The 24,367-nt window shown below is 39.8% G+C and overlaps 3 protein-coding genes across 5 annotated transcripts; 1 reads left to right on the top strand and 2 right to left on the bottom strand.

The window, feature by feature from the left end:
• Window positions 1–724: 724 nt before the first annotated feature.
• On the bottom strand, window positions 725–4,458 carry LOC136675894 (zinc finger protein 287-like). The gene is made up of 5 exons (XM_066652694.1): window positions 3,936–4,458; window positions 2,391–2,452; window positions 2,233–2,302; window positions 2,076–2,144; window positions 725–1,899 (listed from the first exon to the last, which is right to left on the bottom strand). The coding sequence occupies exons 1-5, from the start codon at window positions 4,213–4,215 to the stop codon at window positions 1,328–1,330; spliced, it is 1,053 nt and encodes a 350-aa protein (XP_066508791.1). The 5' UTR covers window positions 4,216–4,458; the 3' UTR covers window positions 725–1,327.
• Window positions 4,459–5,213: 755 nt separating this feature from the next.
• On the top strand, window positions 5,214–23,582 carry LOC136675605 (uncharacterized). Of its 3 annotated transcripts, XM_066652244.1 has the most exons (6): window positions 5,214–5,327; window positions 17,408–17,463; window positions 18,987–19,191; window positions 20,908–21,050; window positions 21,190–21,274; window positions 21,656–23,582. In XM_066652244.1, exons 3-6 carry the CDS (start codon window positions 19,017–19,019, stop codon window positions 22,717–22,719), a joined length of 1,467 nt encoding a protein of 488 aa, XP_066508341.1. In that variant the 5' UTR covers window positions 5,214–5,327; window positions 17,408–17,463; window positions 18,987–19,016; the 3' UTR covers window positions 22,720–23,582. The 3 variants fall into 3 exon arrangements, with proteins under 3 accessions (XP_066508341.1, XP_066508342.1, XP_066508340.1); XM_066652245.1 differs by lacking the exon at window positions 5,214–5,327 and having other exon boundaries at window positions 17,307–17,463; XM_066652243.1 differs by lacking the exons at window positions 5,214–5,327; window positions 17,408–17,463 and having other exon boundaries at window positions 18,674–19,191.
• Window positions 5,642–15,475, bottom strand: LOC136675473 (rho GTPase-activating protein 30-like). Its single transcript, XM_066652022.1, has 13 exons — window positions 15,213–15,475; window positions 14,748–14,850; window positions 14,392–14,536; window positions 13,572–13,654; window positions 13,369–13,476; window positions 12,760–12,890; window positions 12,499–12,664; window positions 12,294–12,391; window positions 12,047–12,118; window positions 10,926–11,621; window positions 9,591–9,757; window positions 8,835–9,473; window positions 5,642–7,590 (listed from the first exon to the last, which is right to left on the bottom strand). The coding sequence occupies exons 1-13, from the start codon at window positions 15,298–15,300 to the stop codon at window positions 6,067–6,069; spliced, it is 4,020 nt and encodes a 1,339-aa protein (XP_066508119.1). The 5' UTR covers window positions 15,301–15,475; the 3' UTR covers window positions 5,642–6,066.
• Window positions 23,583–24,367: the final 785 nt, after the last annotated feature.

Here is a 24,367-nt window from a genome sequence, read left to right as displayed (position 1 = left end):
ATCATTTCTTTTTTAAATAACAAAACAGTACATTAAGTGTCCAACAGGGAGAACGCATATTTCGACGGGATTTCCAAATGTATCTTGTAGATGTTTATTTAAAGGTTTGATTTGTTGTTGAATCCACACTTGATAGGCAATGGGGAGTCATTTGAGACTCGGATTTTTTCCACTTATCGTATTAAAAAAACGTAAAATATTGCTGTCTTGTTTATTTATTTATTTTAAATAAAAAACGTATTTAACAGTCAATATATTCGAGCTATATAGTCTGTATGAGACTAGTATAATGTTATTATTAATAATTTTTTATTCAAAATATAAATCTCAATGTATGTCTCATAAAAGTCCTCCTAGACAAAATATTTTCAGATTTTCAGCTTGTATTAGCTTGTACTTGTTGTTCAAAATAGTATAATTCTCAGTATTTTTGTGGCATAGCATGGGTAAAATGTCTCTAAAATTCTAAACCTCTTTATTATTAATATGACACCAAACCTGTAATTGTTTGATTTATATTTGAAGATGTAGTTCAAATAATTAACCGAACAAACACTGCTACATTTTCTGCCAGTAACAAATTATTTCACTGTAAATCAAAACTCATACCTGCTTATACAGTTACAGTTGAACTTGTAAAATCAAACACTTTCTTAGTAGGTGGGTAAGGACATCACAGCATTTTGTTTGATTTAAAAATGTTTTATTATTATATTCAGTGCACTAAAATTCTCATAATTGAAAATGTAAATCCTTTACATATTAACAACTTTAACATCATGTATCAAACTGAGGCATTCCTTTATCAAATCCAAATTCACAATTGTGTGTACTCTTGCATCACTGTATTAGCCACCAGTTAGTGTGTCCATGGATACTGTTTTCAATCCATATTTAAATAAGAATTCAAGCAATTTCCAACCTCAACTCTGCCAAGTGGTGTCTGCTATAGACAATTATACCAAGAATAGAAAATGACTTGAAACAACAGAGACCACTAGGCGCACTGACTGTACACATTACATTTCATACTGTGCAAATATCAGAGACATTCACTCATGTTTTTCATTTTATATTTTAATCCTTTTTTCTCCAAACTTGAACTTTTTCCTTATGCAAGTGTCATCTTTTATCCAATCACCTCTTTAAGGTCAAGAACAGATTTGTCTTGAAGGGTGGTCTCTGATTTTTGTCTCTGCATTGTGCATAGTGATTAGAGCAAAAAACAGGATTATTCCCTTCCAAAAATGTACATTTATTCACTAAAGCACATTTTTTAAAACCTGTAAACAGTCTGAAAATAAGCAAATACTCTCTTTTTTGCCAGTCACCAGTAGGCATATGCCTCCTCTTCTGTATGGCTGCGTTGGTGCAGTTTGAGGGAGTTTAGATGCGAGTAGGATTTGCCACACTCCTTGCAGTGGTAAGGTTTTTCCCCAGTATGTGATCGTTGGTGGGAGATGAGATGCGAGTTGCAGTAGAATCGCTTTCCACACTGAGGACAGGTGTATGGCCTCTCGCCCGTGTGGATGCGCTCATGAATCTTTAGGTAGAAGCGAGTGGTGAAACTCTTACCGCACTGAGGACACCGTGCCCCTGTCCCCGCTCCATCACTTCTATGCTCAGTTCCTGGATGAACCATATGGGCAGCTGTAACATTATTGGACCGACCAAGTATGTGTTGGTTGATGGCATCACATTCTGTGGCTTGATGAAACTGGATGGTGATGTTCTCTCTTGAGCTTGGGGATATGTCTATGTTCTGTTGGACAATACTTGTATTAGGAGCCTCTTGTGCTGGCTCTGCCCTCTGAGCTGTGTTCATGTTAAAATCTCCCATCTCTGGTGAATCCCATATAACACCAGGTTTGGCATCGTTTGTAAGGTATTCATCACAACCTACAGGAGACGTTATATATGATATGTGCATAACAGCGGCAACAGCAAGCACAGATTTGCAATGTTTCATGGGCTTGGTGGGAAAGACTGAAGACAAACAACAGCTCTATGGCTTGTCATAAAATGATAAATCAGAGGGAAATAAATCTATTTTACAGGTTTAATCGAATTGTTACCATCTCCAAATTTGTTGGGTGAATCTGGTTCTTCTTCCCAGCATCCTTGGCTTTCTTCTACATGTGCATCTGAAGAACAAGATTGTTGTGTAGGTTTTCAACAGGAATAAAGAAATGTGATGTTTCCTCTATATGCTCCAGGACATGATTGTTTTACCTTCTCCATTGTCCCATGATAGCACTTCAGTCCTTTCCTCTTTGACGTGAAATCGCTCTATTGCAGCCTCCTGGAAAAACGGCAAAAGACATGAGTTAAAAAACGGCAGCATGAGTTACTTGAAGAAAGTTAAAAGATTAAGTGAAATTAAAGTATACCTCTGAAGTGGATTGCTGCAGGGTTTTCTCTCTGTGCTTGTGCTGGTGTCGTTCCTTGTAGTCTACAGTGAGGAGAAAATTATGAACTAAATTGTCATCATGCCATTCTTAATAAATATTGAGAGAGTTAAATTATTCCCTCAATTTATTACTTTGTACTCTCAATTTTTTAAAAAAAAAGCATACGTTTAATTAAATTAGATTTTACAATGAAATAAAATGCAATTATAATTATTAATATTTTATAATAATTTATTTTCTTATCCATAAAAAAGTTTCCGTAGTTTAATTAGTTGTTCGCACTGTTTAATAAACCTTTCCCAAAACTTAACTATGTGGTATCACAATAATGCCTCGTTTCATTTGAATTATAATATTGAGGAATTAAAATAATAAACTGAGGGGACACGGCGTAAACTCAAGGAACAGTTGATTAAACGTTTGTTCCTTATTAATGTGGTGTTGTTTATAAACTAGTTGACATATCATGAGCAAAGTAATGGCTGAGCAATTCTGCCTCAAAGACAATCTCATGGGGGCGAATTCAGGGAGACTTCACAAACCTAAGGAACCAATCCCATCTGTTTACATAGGGTGACCAGACGTCCTCTTTTACCCGGACATGTCCTCTTTTTTAGGCTTAAAAAAATGTCCGGGCGGAATTTCTCAAACATCCGGGATTTTGTTTTTCTAGAGCTGACATAGAATTTCGAGAAACGTTTCGTTCACAAACTAGTCCCGCCCTCCCCTACTCCGATTGGTTCGCTTGAGTGAGGAGGGGGCGTGGTGAAGTAGACGGTGAAGGACGGTCTGACTGTAGAGCTACCGTTATTGGTCGATAAACTTCTCTGTAAACATTTAATTGGTCAGTCTGCACGTCAGTAGTCGTCCACCCACCTCCCCGCCGAATAATCGTTTATTCGCTGATCTTCGCGGACTGCATGGACGCAAATATGAAAAAGTAGAATCATTAGGGTTTTATCGATGGTCGGAGGGGGATATTTTACGGCGCACACCGTAAAAGGGTGTAGCTTTTAGTGATGTAGGCATGTGTTTTAAGCTTCTAAATATGTATATATTTACATTCATTCATTTATTTATTCATTATCTGTAACCGCTTATCCAATTCAGGGTCGCGGTGGGTCCAGAGCCTACCTGGAATCATTGAGCGCAAGGCGGGGAAATACACCCTGGAGGGGGCGCCAGTCCTTCACAGGGCAACACACACACACACATTCACACCTAAGGACACATTTGGAGTCACCAATCCACCTACCAACGTGTGTTTTTGGACCGTGTGAGGAAACCGGAAAACCCACGCGGACACGGGGAGAACACACTAACTCCTCACACACAGTCACCCAGAGCTGGACTTGAACCCACAACCTGTGGAGCTGTGTGACTGCGACACTTCCTGCTGCGCCACCGTGCCGCCCTATATATTTATATTGTGAGACTGTATTTATTATGAGAATATCAGGTTGAATTTCACTTGTAAGTAGTGAAGTTTCACTTGTAAGAAATGTGGACCCTGATGGAGCTGACCTCGTGCTGTGCAGCTGCTGCTGGCCTGTGTTCCCACTGAGCGGAGATTACTGGGGTTTTGGCGGTTGGCCGCTTGCCTCGCCGACCTCAGCTCACTCTCCGCGAACTGCAGCTTACACATCAGCGACTCGATCTCCATCTGCCTCCGCGAGATCTCCGCGCGTAAAAGCGCAGAGTCGTCGTCGATGATCTTGGTCATTTCCAGCAGCGCGCATTTGGCGAACCTCTCCATTATAGACGCCAACTGCGCATGGACATCAACAGGAACGTTTGCAGACATTGTTCTAGTTAAGCAAAGGGTACCCAGGGCTTCTGTTAATGAAAACAGTTGAGTTGTTGCCGAAACCAAATCTATTTATTTTTAAAGGTCTAAACAAATACAAGGCCCTAGTACTCCACCAGGTAGAAGTTAGCCGTGTTCTGTAATTCACAATAAACCTTTAAACTACTATATTTTTAGTTTTATGCCCCGTTTCCTGAGGCTGAACGTTTCACGCAGCATCCAGCGCACCAATGTTTACATTAGTTCCCACCATCGGTGACCACTTCCGCAGTCCGTGACGTCACCCACTACGCCTTCCAATACATTTTCATGCGCTGAAATATTACCGTAAACCCAGACAGTTCGCCATTAAAGGAGAATTTCACCATTTCCTCAGAAGCTTTCGTTATAACGCATCCTTTAAGTCAAGTAATTGTGGGTGGTATAAATATTCCAACGAAATGTTTTTTTTTGTTTTTTTTACAGTGCTAGAAGCCAGTGGGTTGCCAAGCCAACCATCATTCACTGTCTGTAACCAATTCATCCTGTTCAGGGTGGGTTTATTTCATTTTACAGAGTTCTATAATTAGAGATATTTCACTTCTTCTTTTGGAAAAGAGAATGTAATATACGTTTGAAGAACTTTAAAATTTAGGGGCAATATTGCACCTCAACCGTACCTTTTTCTAAAGGACCGTATGGACACTTTTTCACAGCCAGTCCACATACAGTGTTTACAAATTGTGAGAGGAACCCTAAGTACCCAGAGGAAACCCACTCAGACACGGGAGAACACACCAAATTCTTCAGTGACCTTATGCAGGGTTTGACAGGAACTCTACCTGTTGCACCAACATGCTGCAGAAACAGGAATCTGTGGTTTGTTAATTCTCTTGAACATATCTGTCAGAATGACAAATCTAACAAATTATTTCCAATGTGTTTACTGACTAACTTGATAGTATTTGTAAATATTAACAATTGTTTACTTTGATGCCTGCAGCATAAAGAAAATATTAAGACAGAGGTATGTTTACAACTGTGTTTTGGAACTGCAGTTCTTGTTAGTCCGTGTCTAATTATTTTCCTATGTCTCTATCATGCACATCACAAGAAGATTTCAACTGCAGGTAAGTCAGTCATGCACACACTCACTGCCTATGACGCCACGCTGTTGTGGCATGTGCAAAATCTGGCATTGCTGGAATACCATGAATTTCCTGGAAAAAGATGTTGTCTTCATGGGCACTGATGCACCATGACAGATAACAATGTGAATGGTTACTTTGGGACAAGAAATCAGTGTCTATTTTTCCAGAAAAACAGGGATACACTTGTATTGTGATAATTTAAACATGCAGATACTGTGAAATAAAATAAAAGTAAATGTTTTTTAAAAATATTTTAAAATGTTTTTTAAAAATGAAACATTTTATTTGATAGGTTTAATGATAATACTGTTAACAGAATAGAGCACATCCTGTCAAAATATCTATTTTTAGAATGTGTCCACATGACCATATGCACTTCCAAATATACATGTAACATTTAGGGCAGTTATATTTTTGAGATAATGGTATACAATCAAATCCAGTTTGTGTACATTTGTAGATTTACACTGGATCCTTAAATTAGCCAAAAAGAGCAAACTAAAAATATGTATGTTACACCTGAGCTCTGTTGGACAAGTACAAAAGCATTATTGTATAAAACACACACTGTCAATGTGTATTGATGGATTCAAAAGAATAAAGTATGTTAGGATAGAAATTGAATAGCAACAATACAATTTACTTAACAAAGAATAAAGTCCATGGGTGAAACATCTCATCTATAAACACAACCTAATTTACAACCTTCTTACGCTTGTCAGTCTATTTTCCCTTCATCCTCTCTCTTTCTCTGAATGGATCCATCCTTCTGGTCACATCGTTCTTTATCTTTGCACCTTTTACCCGTTGCCCTAGCCACGGCTTCATCAAAACATATACTAATGCCACTGGCTCTTTTTGTCTCTTTGTCTAACTCCTTCTGTCCATCTTTCTTCCAGCTCCCTCCATCCCAGGTTCCTCGTCTTTCCCCCTGTTGTTCTCTGTCCTCCCCCTTTTTTGTCTCCCACCCCAAACTAAGGTACATTTCTCCTGATGATGTATCTTTCATCTTGGCCTTGTCTTCCTCCATCTTGTGGCCATCGGTTCCATTCCCTTGCTCATGATTTTGCCTCAGATCTCCCTTTTCCTCCTCTCTTGGGTCTTTTTCTTTATCACTACTTTGTAACTCTAGGTCCTTGTCTTTTGCATCACTTTGCTGTGGATGCCTCATCACGTCTCTGTGTTGAAGGCTTCTATCTAGATTTGGTCTGTCATTGTCTCGCTGCTGGAATTGTTGTTTAAAGGCTGTGATTTTGGAATGCTGGGGTTTGGGGGGTACCACTGGGACAGCTTTCGCCTGGTACAGTCTCGTAGGAGACTGTCTCGATACAACCAACGTCCTGCCCACTCCTGGCCCCAGGCCTGCCCCCTTTCCCCTTTCTATCTCTTTCATTCTTGGATACCTCACTGGCTTCTCACCACTCGTCTTGGAAGACTCAGCATTTGCCTCCTCCTTTATTCTTTCCTCACACTTGCTCTGTTCTTCCTCCAGAATAATTCCAGGCTCCGTGGAGTCAACACTGTCCTCTAAAGATCTGTTCTCTCCGTCATTCATTTCACTCGCCATCTTCTCTTCAGGAATACTTCCCTCATTTATTTCAGTACCCTCCTGTAGATGACTCTCTTGGCTGGCTTGAGTTTCCTCCTGTAGGTCATATTCCTCTATCTGTTCATCGCTCTCTTCCTCTCTTTCTCCTCCCCCCTTCCCCTTTTCAAGAGTCAGTTTTTCCACATCTTCCTCATTCTTCTTAAAAACAGCCTGTTCCTCTCTTCCACCCATTTCAATCTCCTTAACAGTTTCGTGTTCTACGTTCTCTTTAACACCTTCACTTTCTCTTTTGTCTTCCTGTTCACTGGTAGCTGTTTCATGTTCTTTCTCACTCTCTATCTCACATTCTTGGTCAATGACGATCTCTTCATCTTTCTTACTTTGGTTCTCCTCATTGACCGGTGGGGTTTCTTCTTCTGTTTTGCCTGACTTTGCATCCACAGCAATCTCTTCTTTCACAATGTTCTCCACTGCAGCTGAGAGTTCATCTACCCCCTCCCCTCCTTCTCCACAAACTTCCGTTGTTCCACCCTGTTTGTCTACTACTTCACTACTATCGGTTTCACCATGCATATCATTATTCAGGGGCAATATTTGCTCAACTGCTTCATCATTCTCCATTGTATCTGGACTAGCTGATGGTGTAGCTATGCTTGCTTCATCTACTAATGTCAGCTCACTAGCTTCAATGCCCTGACAAATTTCAGAATCAGCCTGTTGACCATTCTCAGTAGTATGTTCCTCTTCTATAAGATTGGCATAGGAAGGCCCAGTGTTACTAGGCTCTGGTGAAATTACATCTGGACCAAAATAAGTGTCTTCTTCTTCCTCACTTTCTACAGAATGGCTCTCTTCTTGGCTGCAGGTCAGATATTATGCAAGAACATTAGCTCACAAACATTTTCAACTGTAGCGACAAAAACAAATAATATTGTGGTACACATACGTTCCCCATGACCAGGATTTAGCCAGTCAACCAATCTATGTTTTATATTTCTTATATGTGTCATTAAAATAATTAAAAATTAACAAAGACCTATATTCTGCTAGTTAGCTCTGTGCAAAATCCATGGCTTACCCATAAAAATAAATAGTTCCATGAGTATAAGCAAAATTAAATGGAATTAGGTAAAAGTATGATATGGTCAGGCAAGTGTTTGATTACAAATCTGCTTCCACAGTGCAATGTAGTAAAATCTTCCATTACTTGTTAGCTAAATTTAATTCAATGCTAAATTTAGGAAGCAAATTTTAGACAACAGACAAATTTTTGTCTAATAACATCCAGTTTACACAGTTTTCATGAAGACCAGATGTAGCTGATAAGCCAAGACATGTCCATTGTCAAGCATATAGTGCCCAATTTGAATAAACATACACCAGCCTCAACAACCTATAGATAGTTTGCAAGATGTTTGTTTGGGGTGTGTATATATAGATATACATAGATTTGAAATGCTTTAGGATCATTGTACAACTGTACCACCCAAATTGACCACTGCATTTAACCCATCCATGGCAGTGAACACACCCACACACTTCCTATTAGTTTTTAGGGGCAGTGAACACACACATCCGTAGCAGCGGGCAGCCATTCTCGGCACCTGGGGAGTATTTTGACCTTCCAGTACCAAGCTCAATCTTCTAAATATTAGGCCACAGCTGCCTCAGATTTGAGTGACTGTTAATCTCAAATGTGTGCAAAATTAGCCCCAAGGGTCCATGTGCTAAATCAAAGAAGCAAGATTTGGACACCAAACATGTCTTGGCTGTCTGTGTCTGCATGGAAACTGTAGCATGTTCTGGATAAGAGTGGCTGCCAAATGGTGTTAAAGTACATACCTGCAAATTTGTGCCTCTTCTTTGTGATCAGTACTTTCCATCTCTTCATTATGTTGCCGTTGTTCAGCCTCCTTAGATGCACTTTCCTCTTTTACATTCTCTGTGCTAATGTTGTCAATCTTTGTCTCTTCCACATCTAAATGCATCAAAGATTCCATTGGAAGTGAACGGAGGTCAACTTTGTTCTTGCACTGGTCAACAATATGGATGTCCATCCCATTATTGGGAGTTATTTCAGTGTCTATCCATGTTGTGTCCTCTGATTGGTTGACAGAGGGTGAATCTTGACTACACTCTACACAATCTTGGCATTCTGATTGGTTGTTGGTGTGTGAATCTGTGCTGATTTCAGTGGAGTTTAACACGACCGTCTCAGAGCACTCCCAGTTCAGCTCCTGGAAGTGACGAGCCGATGGGAGACTTTTACAGAACATGTCTTCATATATTCCTTTATCAGAGTCATCATCATCATCATCTTCAGGCTCTGAGTATTCATCTTCATCAGAGGAAAAAGATTGGACTGGTAGGAAGGGGCAGGACTTATAAGGTAAACTGTGTGATTTGCCTGGCAGTGGCCTGTGTCCAAGATTAGGAAAGTCTATGTTGGGTATGGAATATTTTTCCCTATCAAACAGACCCCATGTTGTACAAGGAGCAAGCTGATTCTGTGGGAAGTCCTCTTCCTCATCTTCCTGCTCTTCAAAACCAGGTGGCTCCACTGAAAATTCGTTTATCTGGGAAAATCCAAAGTGGCATTGTAACTGATTTAATGATATAATTTGAAAATGAAAGTAAGAATGATGCAGTTAAGGTGGAACAGGTAAAAAGGGTAATTTCTTTCACCCTTATACCTGGCTTGAAGCAGATGTGTCCATCAAGTCCAGAAATCCAAAAGTATCCTGGAAATCCAGGGGAAGGTCCTGCTGTAGGTATTCTTCTTCCTCACACTTTGGATTGTAGGACATCACCCCTTCATCTAGAGCTGCAACAGGTGCCAGTGCCACCCCTGGTTTCATATCTGAGGAAACAACATTGGTGGATTTAAAGCAACCAAATCAAAGCATAAACCAGAAAGGTTCTTTCTCCTTACCACAACTTTTAGTAAGTCATGCTAACAAATCGAACAAATCATCCAATTATAACATTTCATTCATTCATTGTCTGAAACCGCTTATCTAGTTCAGGGTCGAAGCCTACTCTGAATCACTGGGTCACATTTGAGTCACCAGTCCACCTACCATCATGTGTTTTTGGACCGTGGGAGGAAACCGGAGCACCCTGAGGAAACCCATACGGACACTGGGAGAACACACCGAACTCCTCACAGACAGTCACCCAGAGCTGGACTTGAACCCACAAGGTCTCAAGGTCCCTGGAGCTGTGTGACTGCCACACTACCTGCTGCGCCACTGTGCTGCCCCAAAATATCACATTTGTCTTTTGTAATTCATGGATTTACTTCAAACTGTTTCTTTTAAAGGGACATATTCCACCACTTTTTCACAAGTGTGACATTCTTTGTCAAAATCCGCACAGGCATGTCACATTAACCTAAGGAATGGTTTGGTGATAAGTCAAATTTATTCAGCTATTTAAGTACACAAGATGACGTCATTTAACCAAGACATGTTTGATGTTAAAACCCACATTTCTCTGGTGAAATATATTTGATGTAAAGTACTTTATCACTTTAACATACTTCAGTATCATAAATTATATATTATTATATAATAATAATAATAATAATGTTATATATATTATAATATATTATTATATTGGGCGGCACGGTGTCGCAGCAGGTAGTGTCGCAGTCACACAGCTCGAGGGACCTGGAGGTTGTGGGTTGGATTCCCGCTCTGGGTGACTGTCTGTGAGGAGTTGGTGTGTTCTCCCTGTGTCCACGTGGGTTTCCTCCGGGTGCTCCGGTTTCCTCCCACAGTCCAAAAACACACGTTAGTAGGTGGATTGGCGACTCAAAAGTGTCCGTAGGTGTGAGTGTGTGAGTGAATGTGTGTGTGTCTGTGTTGCCCTGTGAAGGACTGGCGCCCCCTCGAGGGTGCATTCCCGCCTTGCGCCCAATGATTCCAGGTAGGCTCTGGACCCCCGCGACCCTGAATTGGATAAGCGGTTACAGACAATGAATGAATATTATTATATTGTTTTCTACTAATACTTCACAGTCTTACCCATATAATCACCTTCCACTGTGTCTTCACTGAGTGAAGGTCTATCTGCAGCATGTTGTGCCTTACTTGACTCTTCTTTCTCATTCGGATGGTCAATCTTTTCTTTCTGAGACCCCTCCTTCTCTTCAGGCCCCACCTCCTCCAGCTCTGTTTTAACTTCTTTCTTTTCTTCTACTTCACTTGTGCTGCTTTGGACACTATCCACCTCAACCACGTCTTTAGTATCATCCACTTGGTTGCCTCCTTCTTGATTTTTTCCTCCTTCTACTTGCTGTTCCTGCTCCGCAGTGTTTAGTTTCTTTGGCTGTTCTTCTTCTGTTACCCCCTGTTGGGACAGGTCCTCTTCGTTTCTCCCACCTTGGAGGACCCCTAGTGCCAGTCCAGAGGTTATGTGGAGAGGAACAGTCACTGAAAAAGGCCCAGAAATGTGCATTCCTGCCCGACGCTCAGCCTTGCTGGTTACTCCATGCAACGAAGCTGGTGACCGGTCTCCACTGACCGGGCCTCCAGGTTCCAGGCTCTTGTAAGTGCCTTGGGTCCCGCTCCCTCCACCTACCATACTCACACTAGCCCCACCTGTGCGCCTATATGTCACTGCATATCCACTACCAATGCCCCCACTGCCTGGAGTCGCACTCTCTGAGGTTCCAGAAGGAGTGACAAGAGGAGCAAGGTGTGTGGAAGAATGTCTGGAATCTGAAAAACAAATCCATTTTAACCCCTTTAAAACACTTTGGTGATTATTATCATGATATTGGCATTTGCCATAATAACGTGTGTGCAATATGCAAGGGTTTTCTATCAGTTTTGTGAGCATGCATTTTGACTAATCACAATTTCAGATGGGTGTTTTAATGTTTGTAATGGGTTCTTTTTGGTCCATTACCACATCCCTGATCATGTCATATGCATTTACTATCATATTTCTAAGATATTGTGCATCTGCACTAGTGCTTTGTCCAGAAAACTAAGCGTTAACAATGCAGTGTGTCATATATTGATAATACATTTAAATATATAGCACTTTCGCATACTGAAGCTTGCAAATAAAAAGGGAAAAACATAATTGTATCATGATATCCCAAGTATCATAGACCATATTCATCTGCTGTATAATATACCTTCTGTTGCAGAGGGTCCAGAGCTCAGGGAGTCCATACTCTTAGCAGGCCTTAGGGACTGTTTTTCTTTCTCTGCATAGAGAAGTGGTTGAAGAAGAAAAAAAAAGATTAGAAAATCTTAAATAGATAATTATTGAGTGAAATTACACACTCAATTTAGCTTACATGGCGAATGTGGACAGATAAAGGGGTGACCAGAGGAATGTGTCTTGCAGTGAATGCATTCATGTGAGGGTGAAATTCATACCCTTTGTTGGGTACTTCTGTTTCTTGCGGGGGTCCTGAAGTCTCCCACCTAAATTAAAGATAGACATCCATTTTCTGCCCTTTAGAGATCCTTTTCTCCTAAAAGTTAAGCACAGTGGGTCAGAGACATATAAGCATATATATATTAAAACTCATATGTAGTCCAGAATTAATTACATAAGGAATCTCTGGAAGGAGGTTCTTACTTATCTGTGCCATCAATGATGGCATGGTATGGCCTCATGGCTGGAGGGCCATCTCCAGGGCTCATGTTGCCTGGAAACTGGAAGGGCAAGGCCTTGAAAAATTGATCATCATGACTGGAGAGCGCTGAGGGTGAAGGGAGGGACTTCCTGCGCTCAAGAGCCATTCCTATGGTCATATGTAGTGGTGATATATATGAGTCAAATACACATGACATCTAAAGGTTATGTGTATATTGTATGTCAATTTGATTGACTCACTACCTGGTTCAGTGTCTGAATCGGGGAACAATTGTGCCACATGAGTTAGAATGAATTCCACCACAATAGACTGGACTCGCACCTCCATGAAAGCTGCTGTGCCATTGAAACCAGAAGCTTCAATGTCTTTTGATCTGAAGTCAGGAAGCGTAGAACATTTTAAAGGATCAGGTTAATAAACAATAAACTTTAAAAATGTACCTATATACCCAATAAATGGCAAGTCCAAGCAACTGAGGATTTCATCTTCTTTGCACTGTTACACAGCTAGAAACAGAAGTACGTCACGCTTATGAATAAAAACAATAGTAGTAGCCATTTTGAGAAACCTGAATTTGGTCTGAGCTTTTGTATTTTTACAGACAATAAAATATGATTACAATTTCAGGAACCACACAAGCAAATGTGCTAGGAATAACTTAATAATTCAACAGAAAAATTTGCAGGTGCTATGCTAATGGTGGTATAAAAGCTTTTTATGATATATTAGCATCATTAGCCTCTTAGCTTAAATATAAACTATTAGCCAACTAGCTGAGTGACTATATTTGGGGTAAGAGGAAATGTTTCTTTGTGTAAATCTGACTTTTGATGACCTGACAGCAGACATACCTGAGGAGATTTGGAGCCCAAACAATAGCAAGGTTTCTGGCATGCATGTTAGTCTCATCAGAAAACCTGGACATCTTGACTAAGTGTCTCATCAAATATTCCAGTGTCCTGCAAATGAAACAAGATTAGGACACAGCTGTTGTGCTCTGATATCTTGCTATTGCCTGATTTGACCTATTTCCCATGCAAGTGTATGTGTTTACCTGTAGTGGGGGCCTGGCAGCTCCTTCAGCACCTCTTTAATTTTCACTAGCCTTTCATCTTCCAACTGAACAGCCACAGCTTCCTAATGAGGAGAAGAGTTTGTTCATACAGTTTATACTAAAGATAAACCTCAACAGTCCTCTACTGATCCATAGCTATAGCTTAACTCAGGATGCCCAGGTTCACTAGCATACTACCATTGAAACACAGATATGCTGGAATGCTAGCAGTTAGAATATAGTTTTTCTACAATGTTTCTGTTTGTCTCTATGTAGTAAACTAAAAATATGGTAAAATGTTTTCTCAGATGGCCTCAGATCTACTGAAACAGTTAAGATATATTTGGTGCCATTTGTTTTCATTTATCTTAACTAACTTCAGAATTAGCACTGTACAAACCACACACCTAAATTAGCATAGCAGCCTTTGTTCATAGTTTATAGTTTTGCCCATTTTTACCAATAACATACTTATAAGCTATGTCAGAAACCACATAACCAAGCCTATTTGAGATTACTAAACAAATTGACACACTGTATAGAAAACTATGTGATGATTTAGTCATTCATTCTGAACAATGCTAACTTTTTGCTATAGACCTCCATTTTTTGTTTGCTACATTGACCATTAAATATGAAGCAAATTAAAGAAACAAACCATGTAGACTGAACATGTATAAAGTATATCCGGATCTGTTTGCCCCAAATAATATATTTGGTATTATCAAATCAAAGCAAATTTTAGTATATATTTTTGTCAAACTATTGCTTTAGAGTTGTTGTGTGTGTTGTATATGTTCTGTTTAGATATGATACCCACAGCGAAACGGTCATACAGTTGATATGTGAGCAGAGGGTTGGGCAGTTCTCTGAAATACGCTTTACACAGCGAACTGACACAGTGAATATCCTGCAGATACACATCCTTATACAGTTCAGGGTTGCCCTCATTGTCAAACTCTGACCTGCAGGGAAAACATTAACATAGCTTTACATTATAACTGACAGTTATCTACATGCACATGCTCATGCACTGATTTTAAAAGACATTGGTTATGTTGTGTATGTGTATAATCTTTGTGATAAGGGTGTGAATAACTAATGAGGTTTAAATAAATCTAATCAAACAATATTTGCAGAGTTGTATCAAAGCTATATTTGTAGCCAAAAACACACCTGAGTTTTTGTGTGTTAGATGACACTCCAGACAGTCGGTAGATCCCATCAACAATTCCATGCTCCTCAATAAACTCACTGCAGCTTCGAAGAACTTGAGGAACTAAAAGACATCGAGAAATTTAGTGAAAATTATGAGAATTGAAATATACAATGACTACTAACATAGGCCAAAGCCACTGGTGAAGTGGAAATCTATTCTACAACTTATTTTTTAAATGAAAATCGAATGCTGTGCTAGTGAGCACTTGCTGAACCACTTTAATGTATGTTGATTTACTTTTTTTCAACACTCAAAACTTCAGAGCCATGTGCTTGCAACAAACAGTGTGACTGTATGACTTTTCATATGTTGGTTGGAGGCAAATACATGTAAATCAAAAATCAAATATCCTGCATCTTTTAAAAATGTTCTGACATGGAATAACACTCTTTTGACATTAGACTTGAACACTAAGTACTCACTTTCTTGATTGGTTGCATTTAAGTGTTCCAACAGGTCACAGCCAAACACTTTATCTTTGCTCCCTCCTTTTCTTCGTCCTCTTTTCATCTTGTAGCCCCTTTACCACTGCTCTCACCTCCAGGACTGGGTGGGTAAGTTTGTTGTTTTAATGAGTTCAGTGATTTTTCCCGCCTAAACCAACCATGGCTACTGTGCTAGAACATACAGAGGTTTGCCCTTCGAGCTGAACCTTAACTTATACTGCAATTATGATGTGTTTGAGAAAAGCTTCAGCATGCTGCTGCATCGTGCATCACAATTCCCATTTTTCTTCTGATTTTGCTGAAAGGTACAATGTGCAAAGTTGGGTGGCGGTGGTTTCTGTAAAAAACGTAATAGAGGAAGTACATGGATATATGATATTTAAATGAACACCTGTGGGAATCAGTGCATAACAACAATGAGAATATATTATATGTTCGTTAATAGTTATAACATCTTTAGTCACTCCATTTCATTGCCACTCAAATATACCTGTACCAGGGTTCTTGTAGTGGATGCCATATAGAACCAGTTTTGGGCCACTAAGGCAATATGGTCCTTTAGGTTTGAAAACCTTTGCCTAGAATATAATACATTTCTACTAGTATTCTCTAGTAATACAATTTTTATTTGTATTTATTTATTAATTTATTTAGTTAGTATATCTAAAATGCATAAATCTTCATGAGGTCTATTCTGATATGCTAGCTAGCTACTATAGTATCTCTATTTAAAAAGCAGTCTGGGCTAAACATTCCTTATAACATCAGTATAAATGTTAAAATATAGGCTGAATAGTCAAATATTAGGTTTATTTTTTCTTCATAAAAAAACAATAACTCCAGAATGGGCCAAATGGTTTCCATATATGACCTGTATGGAGCTGAGAGTGAACTCACATTTAGACATTTTAACAAGTGGGTCATTTGCCATGAAATCAACAAAAAAAGATATAAAATATTAAAAACCATGTTAAAACTGAAAGACCTTCCACATGATTTAAAGGTCACATCGAAGGTTAAAAGTTTTTTTATCATGTATTCAAGGCAGCAACCCTTTAAGAACCTGTATGTTTTAATAGTGTACCTGAATATATAAATGGGTTTTTACACAAACGTATACATAGAACATGAAACCGTCTACACAGAATCAAGGAACAACAACAACAAGAAGGATGTTGTGGTTCTTGCCTAGAACAAAAAGAAATCAAGAACTTTTACATTCGTTTACATTATCACCTTGACATCTGCCAACACTTTACTTAGCACACATTCAACAGTGGAAACAAACTATTAAGAAAGTTTAATGTTTCACACTCACCAAACAAGAACATTCTGGCACCCAATGTCATCAATCTGAGGATCATGGCAGGGCACGGTGATGAGTGCCACTGTCTCTACTTCCTACTCTCGCTTTGTGAAAGTTCTGACTGATATCACGGCCACACCCTCAGCCTCAATAAATATCCAAAGTATGGAATCTTAACACTTCTCATTTAATGGCAAATATCTGTTTTTGACAATATACCACGTGAACCCGTTATTTAAGGAGCGCTGATTACTTGAAATCTTTGTCAGCACTCATGGCCACGTCCCTCATTTTCTTTCTCTCTGTCTCTTGTGCTGTCTGCGGAAACGGACGATCTCGGTGCAAGGCCTGCCTCTCGCTCTGCATCAAGCAAATGCTGTTAAAGCCCTTCAAACCTCTTCAAACCATATTATACTCAACAAGAAACAAACCATTGACGGACTGACCTCAACTCCACTGACATCTACAAGGCCACGCTGGTTTGAAAAAGCAGCAAATTGAGAAGAAACTGGAAGAGAACTCAACTCTACTTACCTTTTTGCTGCACCGGCACAAGTAGTACCCCAGCAGCGTTCGTGACGCAAGAAACCACTAAACTTCCCTTAGTGACTTCCTGACTCTCTGCTCTCTCTCTCTTTTTCTGTCTTAATTCTCCATTTTAATCCACCCTTCCACTCCTCTCAGTGGTTTTAAATCTGTATCTGTCTGTCTATCTGTTTATATATTTATCCATTAATGTGAATACCCATGCTTTTTAACACCCAAAGGGCTGAACAGGCCTCAGTTGTAAGCTACATTTTGCAGGTTTATTCATGCTTGTTTATGACTTTTGATTTCCTGACTTGTCTTCTGTTGTTGTGTGCAGCATAAAGACTGAGGGCCAAAATTTAACAGATCAACACGGGACTTCCCATTAACCAAGTAATTATACTTTTCCTTTTGTTCTGAAGCATGAGAAGTGAGGTCACAATAAAAACTTAGCAGCAAACAGCAGATTAGTCCTGCCTAATTTTGTTGAAATTATAAGGAGTGTTTCAATCTGGATTAGAACATGAGTTAGGTAATGTACAATACAGCTATTTAGAACAGAAGCACATATATCAGTCCTGGGATCACAGTAACAGAAATAGCCTGCTAGTTTTTGGTACATAAAAACATAATAAGTACTGTAATAACTGTGTAATAATTTTAATTAAAGACCAGGGAAAATGTAGGCCTTTTTAGGACATTGTTTCACTGTGGTAACTCTATGGGCCATGTGGTAGTTGTTCTGAGAATTATGTTAGGAAACATCTTCTAAATATTCTTTCCCTCTAATGTAGCTCAATCTGTAGAGCAGCATTTCCCAAACAGCAACCTGGAGAGCTCATACTTTGCTCATAAACAATGTGGTCAAATTAAAGGTGGTTTGATATAATAATTGGTTAATTTCTGGTTTTAGAAATATTAAACATGAATATATCAGGTTGAAGTTTGTGAACATTTTGTTTTAATATATTTAATCACAGATGATGTGTATAGTGTTATGAAATATAGGGAGATAAATAAATAAATGTCAAGGTTTGTCTGGTGTGAGTGTAATAAAACTGGTATGACAGATAGATCAATACCATAGTGGTGCTATTGTGTCGACATTTATATGTGGGGCCCAATAAAGAAATCTGGGGACTGCTAAGTGTGGGCCCTGTTGTTCTCATTTGTCATGAGGTTCAAATCTCACCCATGTCTGCTTAGTTTTCCTTTAGATATTATGGCATCCTCACACAGTCCAAAAACATATGCTGATTGACTTAGCAAATACCTCTACCAGTGTGAGAGAGTGTGATGCTTTGCAATGGACTAAAGCCCTGTCTGGTTAGTGTTCCTGAGGGGCACACATATTGCGTAGAAAGTACCATGCCCTCAATGAGGAAGAAAAAGAAGACGAATGAATGATTTGCTTCAAAACGTAATTATTGTTAAAAGTTTTAAGTTTAAAACATCAACAACAACAACAAAAGTGCAGGCACAATATCTCAATTGAGCTTCTCCTGTTGGTGAGATTTAATGCAACTAAGACATGGGAAAGAAAATGGCGGGAGAATGTCTATATTTCATTTTAAAGTTCCCACATCTTAACCGTCTCGTTCCCAGAGATTTTATGTGGGTTTGAAGGGATATCAACAGCTGAGCACTTTATCATTCAAAAAATGGAGTGCGATAGTAATGTACAGATTACGGTAATGACGCGAGGGCTCGGCCTGAGGAGTGAATATGTGAAGAGCTGTTCGTTGGGCAGCTGCTGTGTTTACTAACGGTGTAGTTACCTCACTAACTTTATTTATCATAGTGAGACTCCTATATGAAGAGGATATATAGGGGCCTAAGCTGCAGTGAGGACTCCAATAGCGCTCAAATACAGAATAAGGTCTACAGAAAACAAAGAGTTATTTGAAATGGCCCAGAACTCTTTCCAGGAGCAGTTGGTGTCCATCATGGAGATCGTGGCCCGGGCGGCTGCGGCGGAGATAAACCGGAGAGTGGAGGACAGCTGCGCCGTCATCCGCCTCGAGCTCAGCCGCAGCCAGAGGGACATCGACTCGCTGAAGAGGAAATGTCTGCTAATGGAGAACGAATTGAGGAAGGCTCGAGTTCGAGGCAGAAGGAAAGGTAATGTTACCTCTGTATTTCCTCTTGTTCATAAAGCACTTCTGTTTTTGCTTCTGTTCTGTTGCCAGAACAACAGGAATACAACCCAATAGCTTTATAAAATCAATTAAAGGGACACACTGACCAAACAAATAAACTTGAACATCCACATCATTTGTTGTAAATGTAGTGAACATTCCCCGTTTCTCCAATAGTTGTCTCTAGGGGAGATCTTCTGGTTTAAATGCCATGTAGGTGATTAGGCTTAAAAACAGATTTATGTCTTGATAACATTTAATAAATCAAATGCTCTGATGAAGTAAAAAAAATAATAATTTTCTATATAGGCCACAGGACTGTAAAAACACAGCAGTCCGGCCGTCCAATCATTTATTTCATTCATTGTAACCGCTTGTTCGGTTCAGGGTCGCAGTTGGTCCAGAGCCTACACAGAATCATTGGGCGCAAGGCTTTGGCAGGGAGACACACATTCACATATTTGGACACTTTTGAGTAGACAACCTACCAGCGTGTGTTTCTGCATCATGGGAGGAAACCCACACAGACACAGGTTGAACCTACCAAACTCCTCGGAGAAAACCCGGAGCAGGGCTCGAACCCACAACCTCAGGACCCTGGAGCTGTGTGTCGGTGATACTACTGGTTGTGCCACCGTCATTCCATTCAGCTCAAATTTGATAGGATGACTTCATTGCTTGTTTCCCTACCTACATCATCCTGCACGTATTTATTCATTTACACATGCACATAGACTAAAGACGGTAGGAAAGGCTTCTAACAAAGAGGCTGGATATAGCCAGAGGGAACATCGGGGTAGCTTTCAATGGCGGAGGAAGTGGAGGGCACAGATATACCCTCTTGTGAATGAGACAAGAGGTTGGTTGAAGTGGGTGAACACTATGTGCCATGTATGTTTATGTGTTTTAGGGGTGGCTTTAGATGAAAAGGTGAAAAGAGGGATTGAATCTTTTCTGAACACTAGATTACACTTACTGGGTTCTACAAAATCACCAGCTCCAGTTTTAAAGACTGGAAACCTAACTTCTGATGATGGATCTTGAAGGAGAGAGGAACTTTAGAAAAGTGATAATAACACTTACTAGTCAGTTGTTTGGGGTTGAGGTAAATCTCTAATTTTGGTGCGATTCCTTCATTCACTTTTTTGTAACCGCTTATTCAGTTCCGGGTCGAGGTGGGCCCAGAGCTTATACCTGGAATCACTGGGCGCAAGGTTGGAACACACCCATGTAGTGGGTGCCAGTCTTCACAGGGCGACTCACACTCTCACATTCACTCACACCTACTTACTCACAAATTAACTTACCAATGTGTGTTTTTTGGACCGTGGGATATAACCTGAGCACCCAGAGGAAACCCATGTGAAGGGGAACACACAGCTCTACACAGATAATCACCCAGAGCAGAGCTTGAACCCACTACCCCAGGTTCTGGAGCAGTGTGACTGCAACACTGTTGCACTATTAGTCATGTACATGTGCAAAAAAATAAATAAATAAAATAAATATATCCTATAAATATGGTCTCTGAGGAGGGTCTCATATTCTTTTGTTGGAACCACATTGAAACCTAGCTAACTGCGTTCATTCAATCTTTTTTAATGGTTTGTAACAGTTGAATCAAATTATGATCATATATTTATAATATTTTATTTATGTAAATATAACTAATTAGAGTGTTTTTTCCCCTTGTTTATAGTCTTTTTCTACAGGACTGCGGAGAAGCTTCCCACAGCATTTCCAAGTGTGTGGGTCAGAGATGGTGGTACAGAGGTTTGTAGAGCTGACCAGACTAATAATACGCAAGAGGCAGATCCTGGGCCGTCTACACATGTCCACGAAGTAAGGAAAAACAGCTTACTACACCTTGACCAATAAATGTAGATCATTAGACCTAGTACGATCATTGCTTAGAACTTATATAACACAGGTATTTGCTGCTCCATGTTCCATGAAATAAGTTGTTTGTTCTGTGTTGTAGGCTATCCAGATACTTGAGGACTCACCTAAGAGACCTGTCATCAAAGAGGAGGGAATAGAAAAGGAGACATGGAATAGTGGAGAGTGTAAGTAAATAAGAAAGTAAAAAAGGCCAGGGGATGCTTTTCAAACTCTTAAGTATGCTTCTTTTCACTGTTGTCTATGGAAGAGTTCAGCCTTACATGTAATTCTTGGCTCTGCAACACACTTTTTCTTTTCCTACCTGTGTGCTAAAGTTGACAATCCAAATATGTAGCTGAGCTCCCGCATCACAGCTATCACCAGCGAGTGTAGGAAATGCCTTCTAATACAAGGCAAGCTAAAATTAGTATTTTGTCACATGTTCTTCAATCAGATATGTTTATTACCCTCTACCTAGTCATATTTAAGATCCAAATGTTGCCAATATATCTATTCAACATAGAGGGTCATAGTGGTTAATCATAATTTCATTTATTTTCTTGTAGCTACAGGACAATTTTCTTTTGAGAACCAGGACTTGCCACACAACCTGCCTCAGGAGACCCCTGAGGACCAGAACCAGCTTCATGAAGGCATGGAAAGACAGAGCATGCACTTTACATGTGTTCTGTCTACACCTGAGCCACTTAAAAGTGATGAAGAAGGTAAACTGGGTCTGCAGGTAAAAGCTGAGAAGGAGCAGGAGGAAGAGAAAAAAGAACAAGACGTCATCATAGTGGAAGGGTCTGAGCGAAGCATAGACGAGACAGAAGATCACATGGAGTTTGCTCAGAGGGATGCACAGCTATGGCCGTCCACTCGTGAGCTGGGAGATGAAGGTGAGGCAGAGTGGACAGAGAAGGCCTTCACATCTGCTCAGCTTTCTCGTGACCTCTCTGCCTTTTCCCAGCCTGTGGACGCTACCGCAGATAATTCTGGAGACGATGCCCAGATGGAGGTGTACAGTGCTGGACAGGTCAATGCACAAAAACAACTACAGGCGTCCTGGCATACAGAAAGACAATCCAGTTCTTCTGGGGAACAGTTAAACACGCATCTAACTACACAGCAGCAGCGTAGGACCCCGCCAAGATCTGGAGAGGTTGTTCTTGGAGGGAGTATGGCTGCACAAACAGGATCCACCATGGCTGCCCAGGCACTTTTGGGCTACAGTCGCAGTGGACTTAACTCTGTTAAGCGTTTGCGGACTCACTGGCGCACAAATGTTGCTGGGGAACGGAGGTTTAGCTGCACATACTGTGAAAGACGGTTCGTTCGTTTTGGTCAGCTGAAGGAACACTTGCGTAGTCATACAGGCGAGAGACCCTACACATGTGCCCAGTGTGGACGCAGTTTCACCAAGCAAGGAAACCTGATCCGGCACGCAGTGGTGCACAGCGGAGAGAAACCATACCAGTGTAGCCTCTGTGGGAAGTGTTTCACTCAACGCTCCAGTCTGAAATCCCACCAGAAAACTCACATGCCGGAGAGAGAGAACGTTCTGCAGGGATTACCTGTGCATCAATCAGGCAACAGCCTCTCCATAACGCAAAGCAGGGGTTTTGTATAACAGTACATTTCAAATTAAAAGTATGTTTATATTGTGTTGTCTACAGTACAGTGCAAAAGTCAAAGAAACTCTTCATTCGTTTCATTTCCCTTTAGTGTTTTGCCCAAATGGTTACTTCCATTTTTATAGAATAAATTTATTCATATTCTGTAGTTGCTTTATCTTGTTCAAGGTTGAGGTTGGTCTGGAGCCTTTCTCAGAATCACTAGGTGCAAGGCTGAAACACATTTAAGGACAGTTTCACACAGCTAATCCACCAACCAGCATGCGTCTGGGCTTTGGGAGGAAACTGGTGCACCTGGAGGAAACCCATGCAAACACAGGGTGAACACAGGGTAACTTTCAGGTTGTGTGTATGGATCTGTCTCTGTGATTTATTCCTCCAAATTTTAGAAGTAGACAGAGCAGGGACTGCTTTTAAGTTCTTTGTATGTTTAAGAATTCCTTTTATTCTTTTAAAAGCCAAGTTATTTCTCTGACATAACCTACCCCTTCCTTATGCAAGTGGATTACTTTTTATGTAAATATTCTCAGAAATATCTCATGAAAATGTGTTTTAATGTCTGTTGTTTTGACTAAAGGTTAAATAAACGAAGGCTCTTTGACTTTTGCAAATTACTCTAGATATTGGGACAATGTTTATGAGTAGAATTTAGAATCTGTATTCAGTTCAGGAAAATGAAGATCCAAGTTTGTGGGTTTTTAAAATGACAATTTGTCCTTCTTAATGTCAATTAATGACCTCTGGTTAGTGTCTGTGCTTTAATTTATGTTTTGTGCCTACTGTGTAAAATATTTTTTATTCTTATAATTTATTGCTGTTTGATTTTTGATTCAGAATTGGACTTTTTGATTATTATTTTTTTTTCTGTTACATACAAAACAAATAAAGTCATTGATATATGGTGCTTGGTGCGTTACTGTTAATTTATTGTCACTAAGAAAATCAACAAACCATGTTGTTTTATTACACAGGACCATTCATATGAAAAGTAAACGTCAACTGACGTTTTAAACATTGGGAAAGTTTTCCTCACAAGTATTGGTTTCAGCAAAATACCTGGATAAACACATGGCCCTAATCTCGTTATGTTGTCCATTATAATTTTAAGAACCCCATTTAAGAATTGAGCAGTCAAAGTTGGCTGAGCGTTTCCGTGTTGAAACCGCACCATTCCAAAAGCAGTTTTCAAAATGAATGAATTCATACAACCAGGGTTTCTTAGGTCATAAACTTCACCTAATTTCATCATCTTGGTGTGTGAATGGGTAAGAAGACGAAGAGGTGGGGACTTGCACATGAGCAATTTCACACAGTTTTTTTTTGGAAATAACTTTTAAATATGTAATTTTTATGAATATAGTTTTAAGGGATTAATCGATGACTGAATGCTCCCTGATACAAGTTAGTTACTTATTAAAAACACAAGGGTAATGTCTGATGTAAACACTAAATAGCACACCCTAGCAGTTCCTGTGCGTATGTATGAGAACGAGTTACAAACCAATTCCATGAGATGCACTATATCTCAAATTTAAAGTAATCAGAATGTCAACGTCTGCATCATAATAATGGTTTCATTTAGACCCTTTATCAAATTTAAGGGACTAATTAACAGTAAAATAAACATCCACATACAGGGAACTC

This window comes from Hoplias malabaricus, chromosome X1 (assembly GCF_029633855.1).
Source record: "Hoplias malabaricus isolate fHopMal1 chromosome X1, fHopMal1.hap1, whole genome shotgun sequence".
In the NCBI taxonomy this organism is placed as follows: Eukaryota; Metazoa; Chordata; class Actinopteri; order Characiformes; family Erythrinidae; genus Hoplias; species Hoplias malabaricus.
The sequence above is the reverse complement of the archived record's forward strand: the minus strand, read 5'-3'. Positions and strand labels throughout refer to the sequence as shown.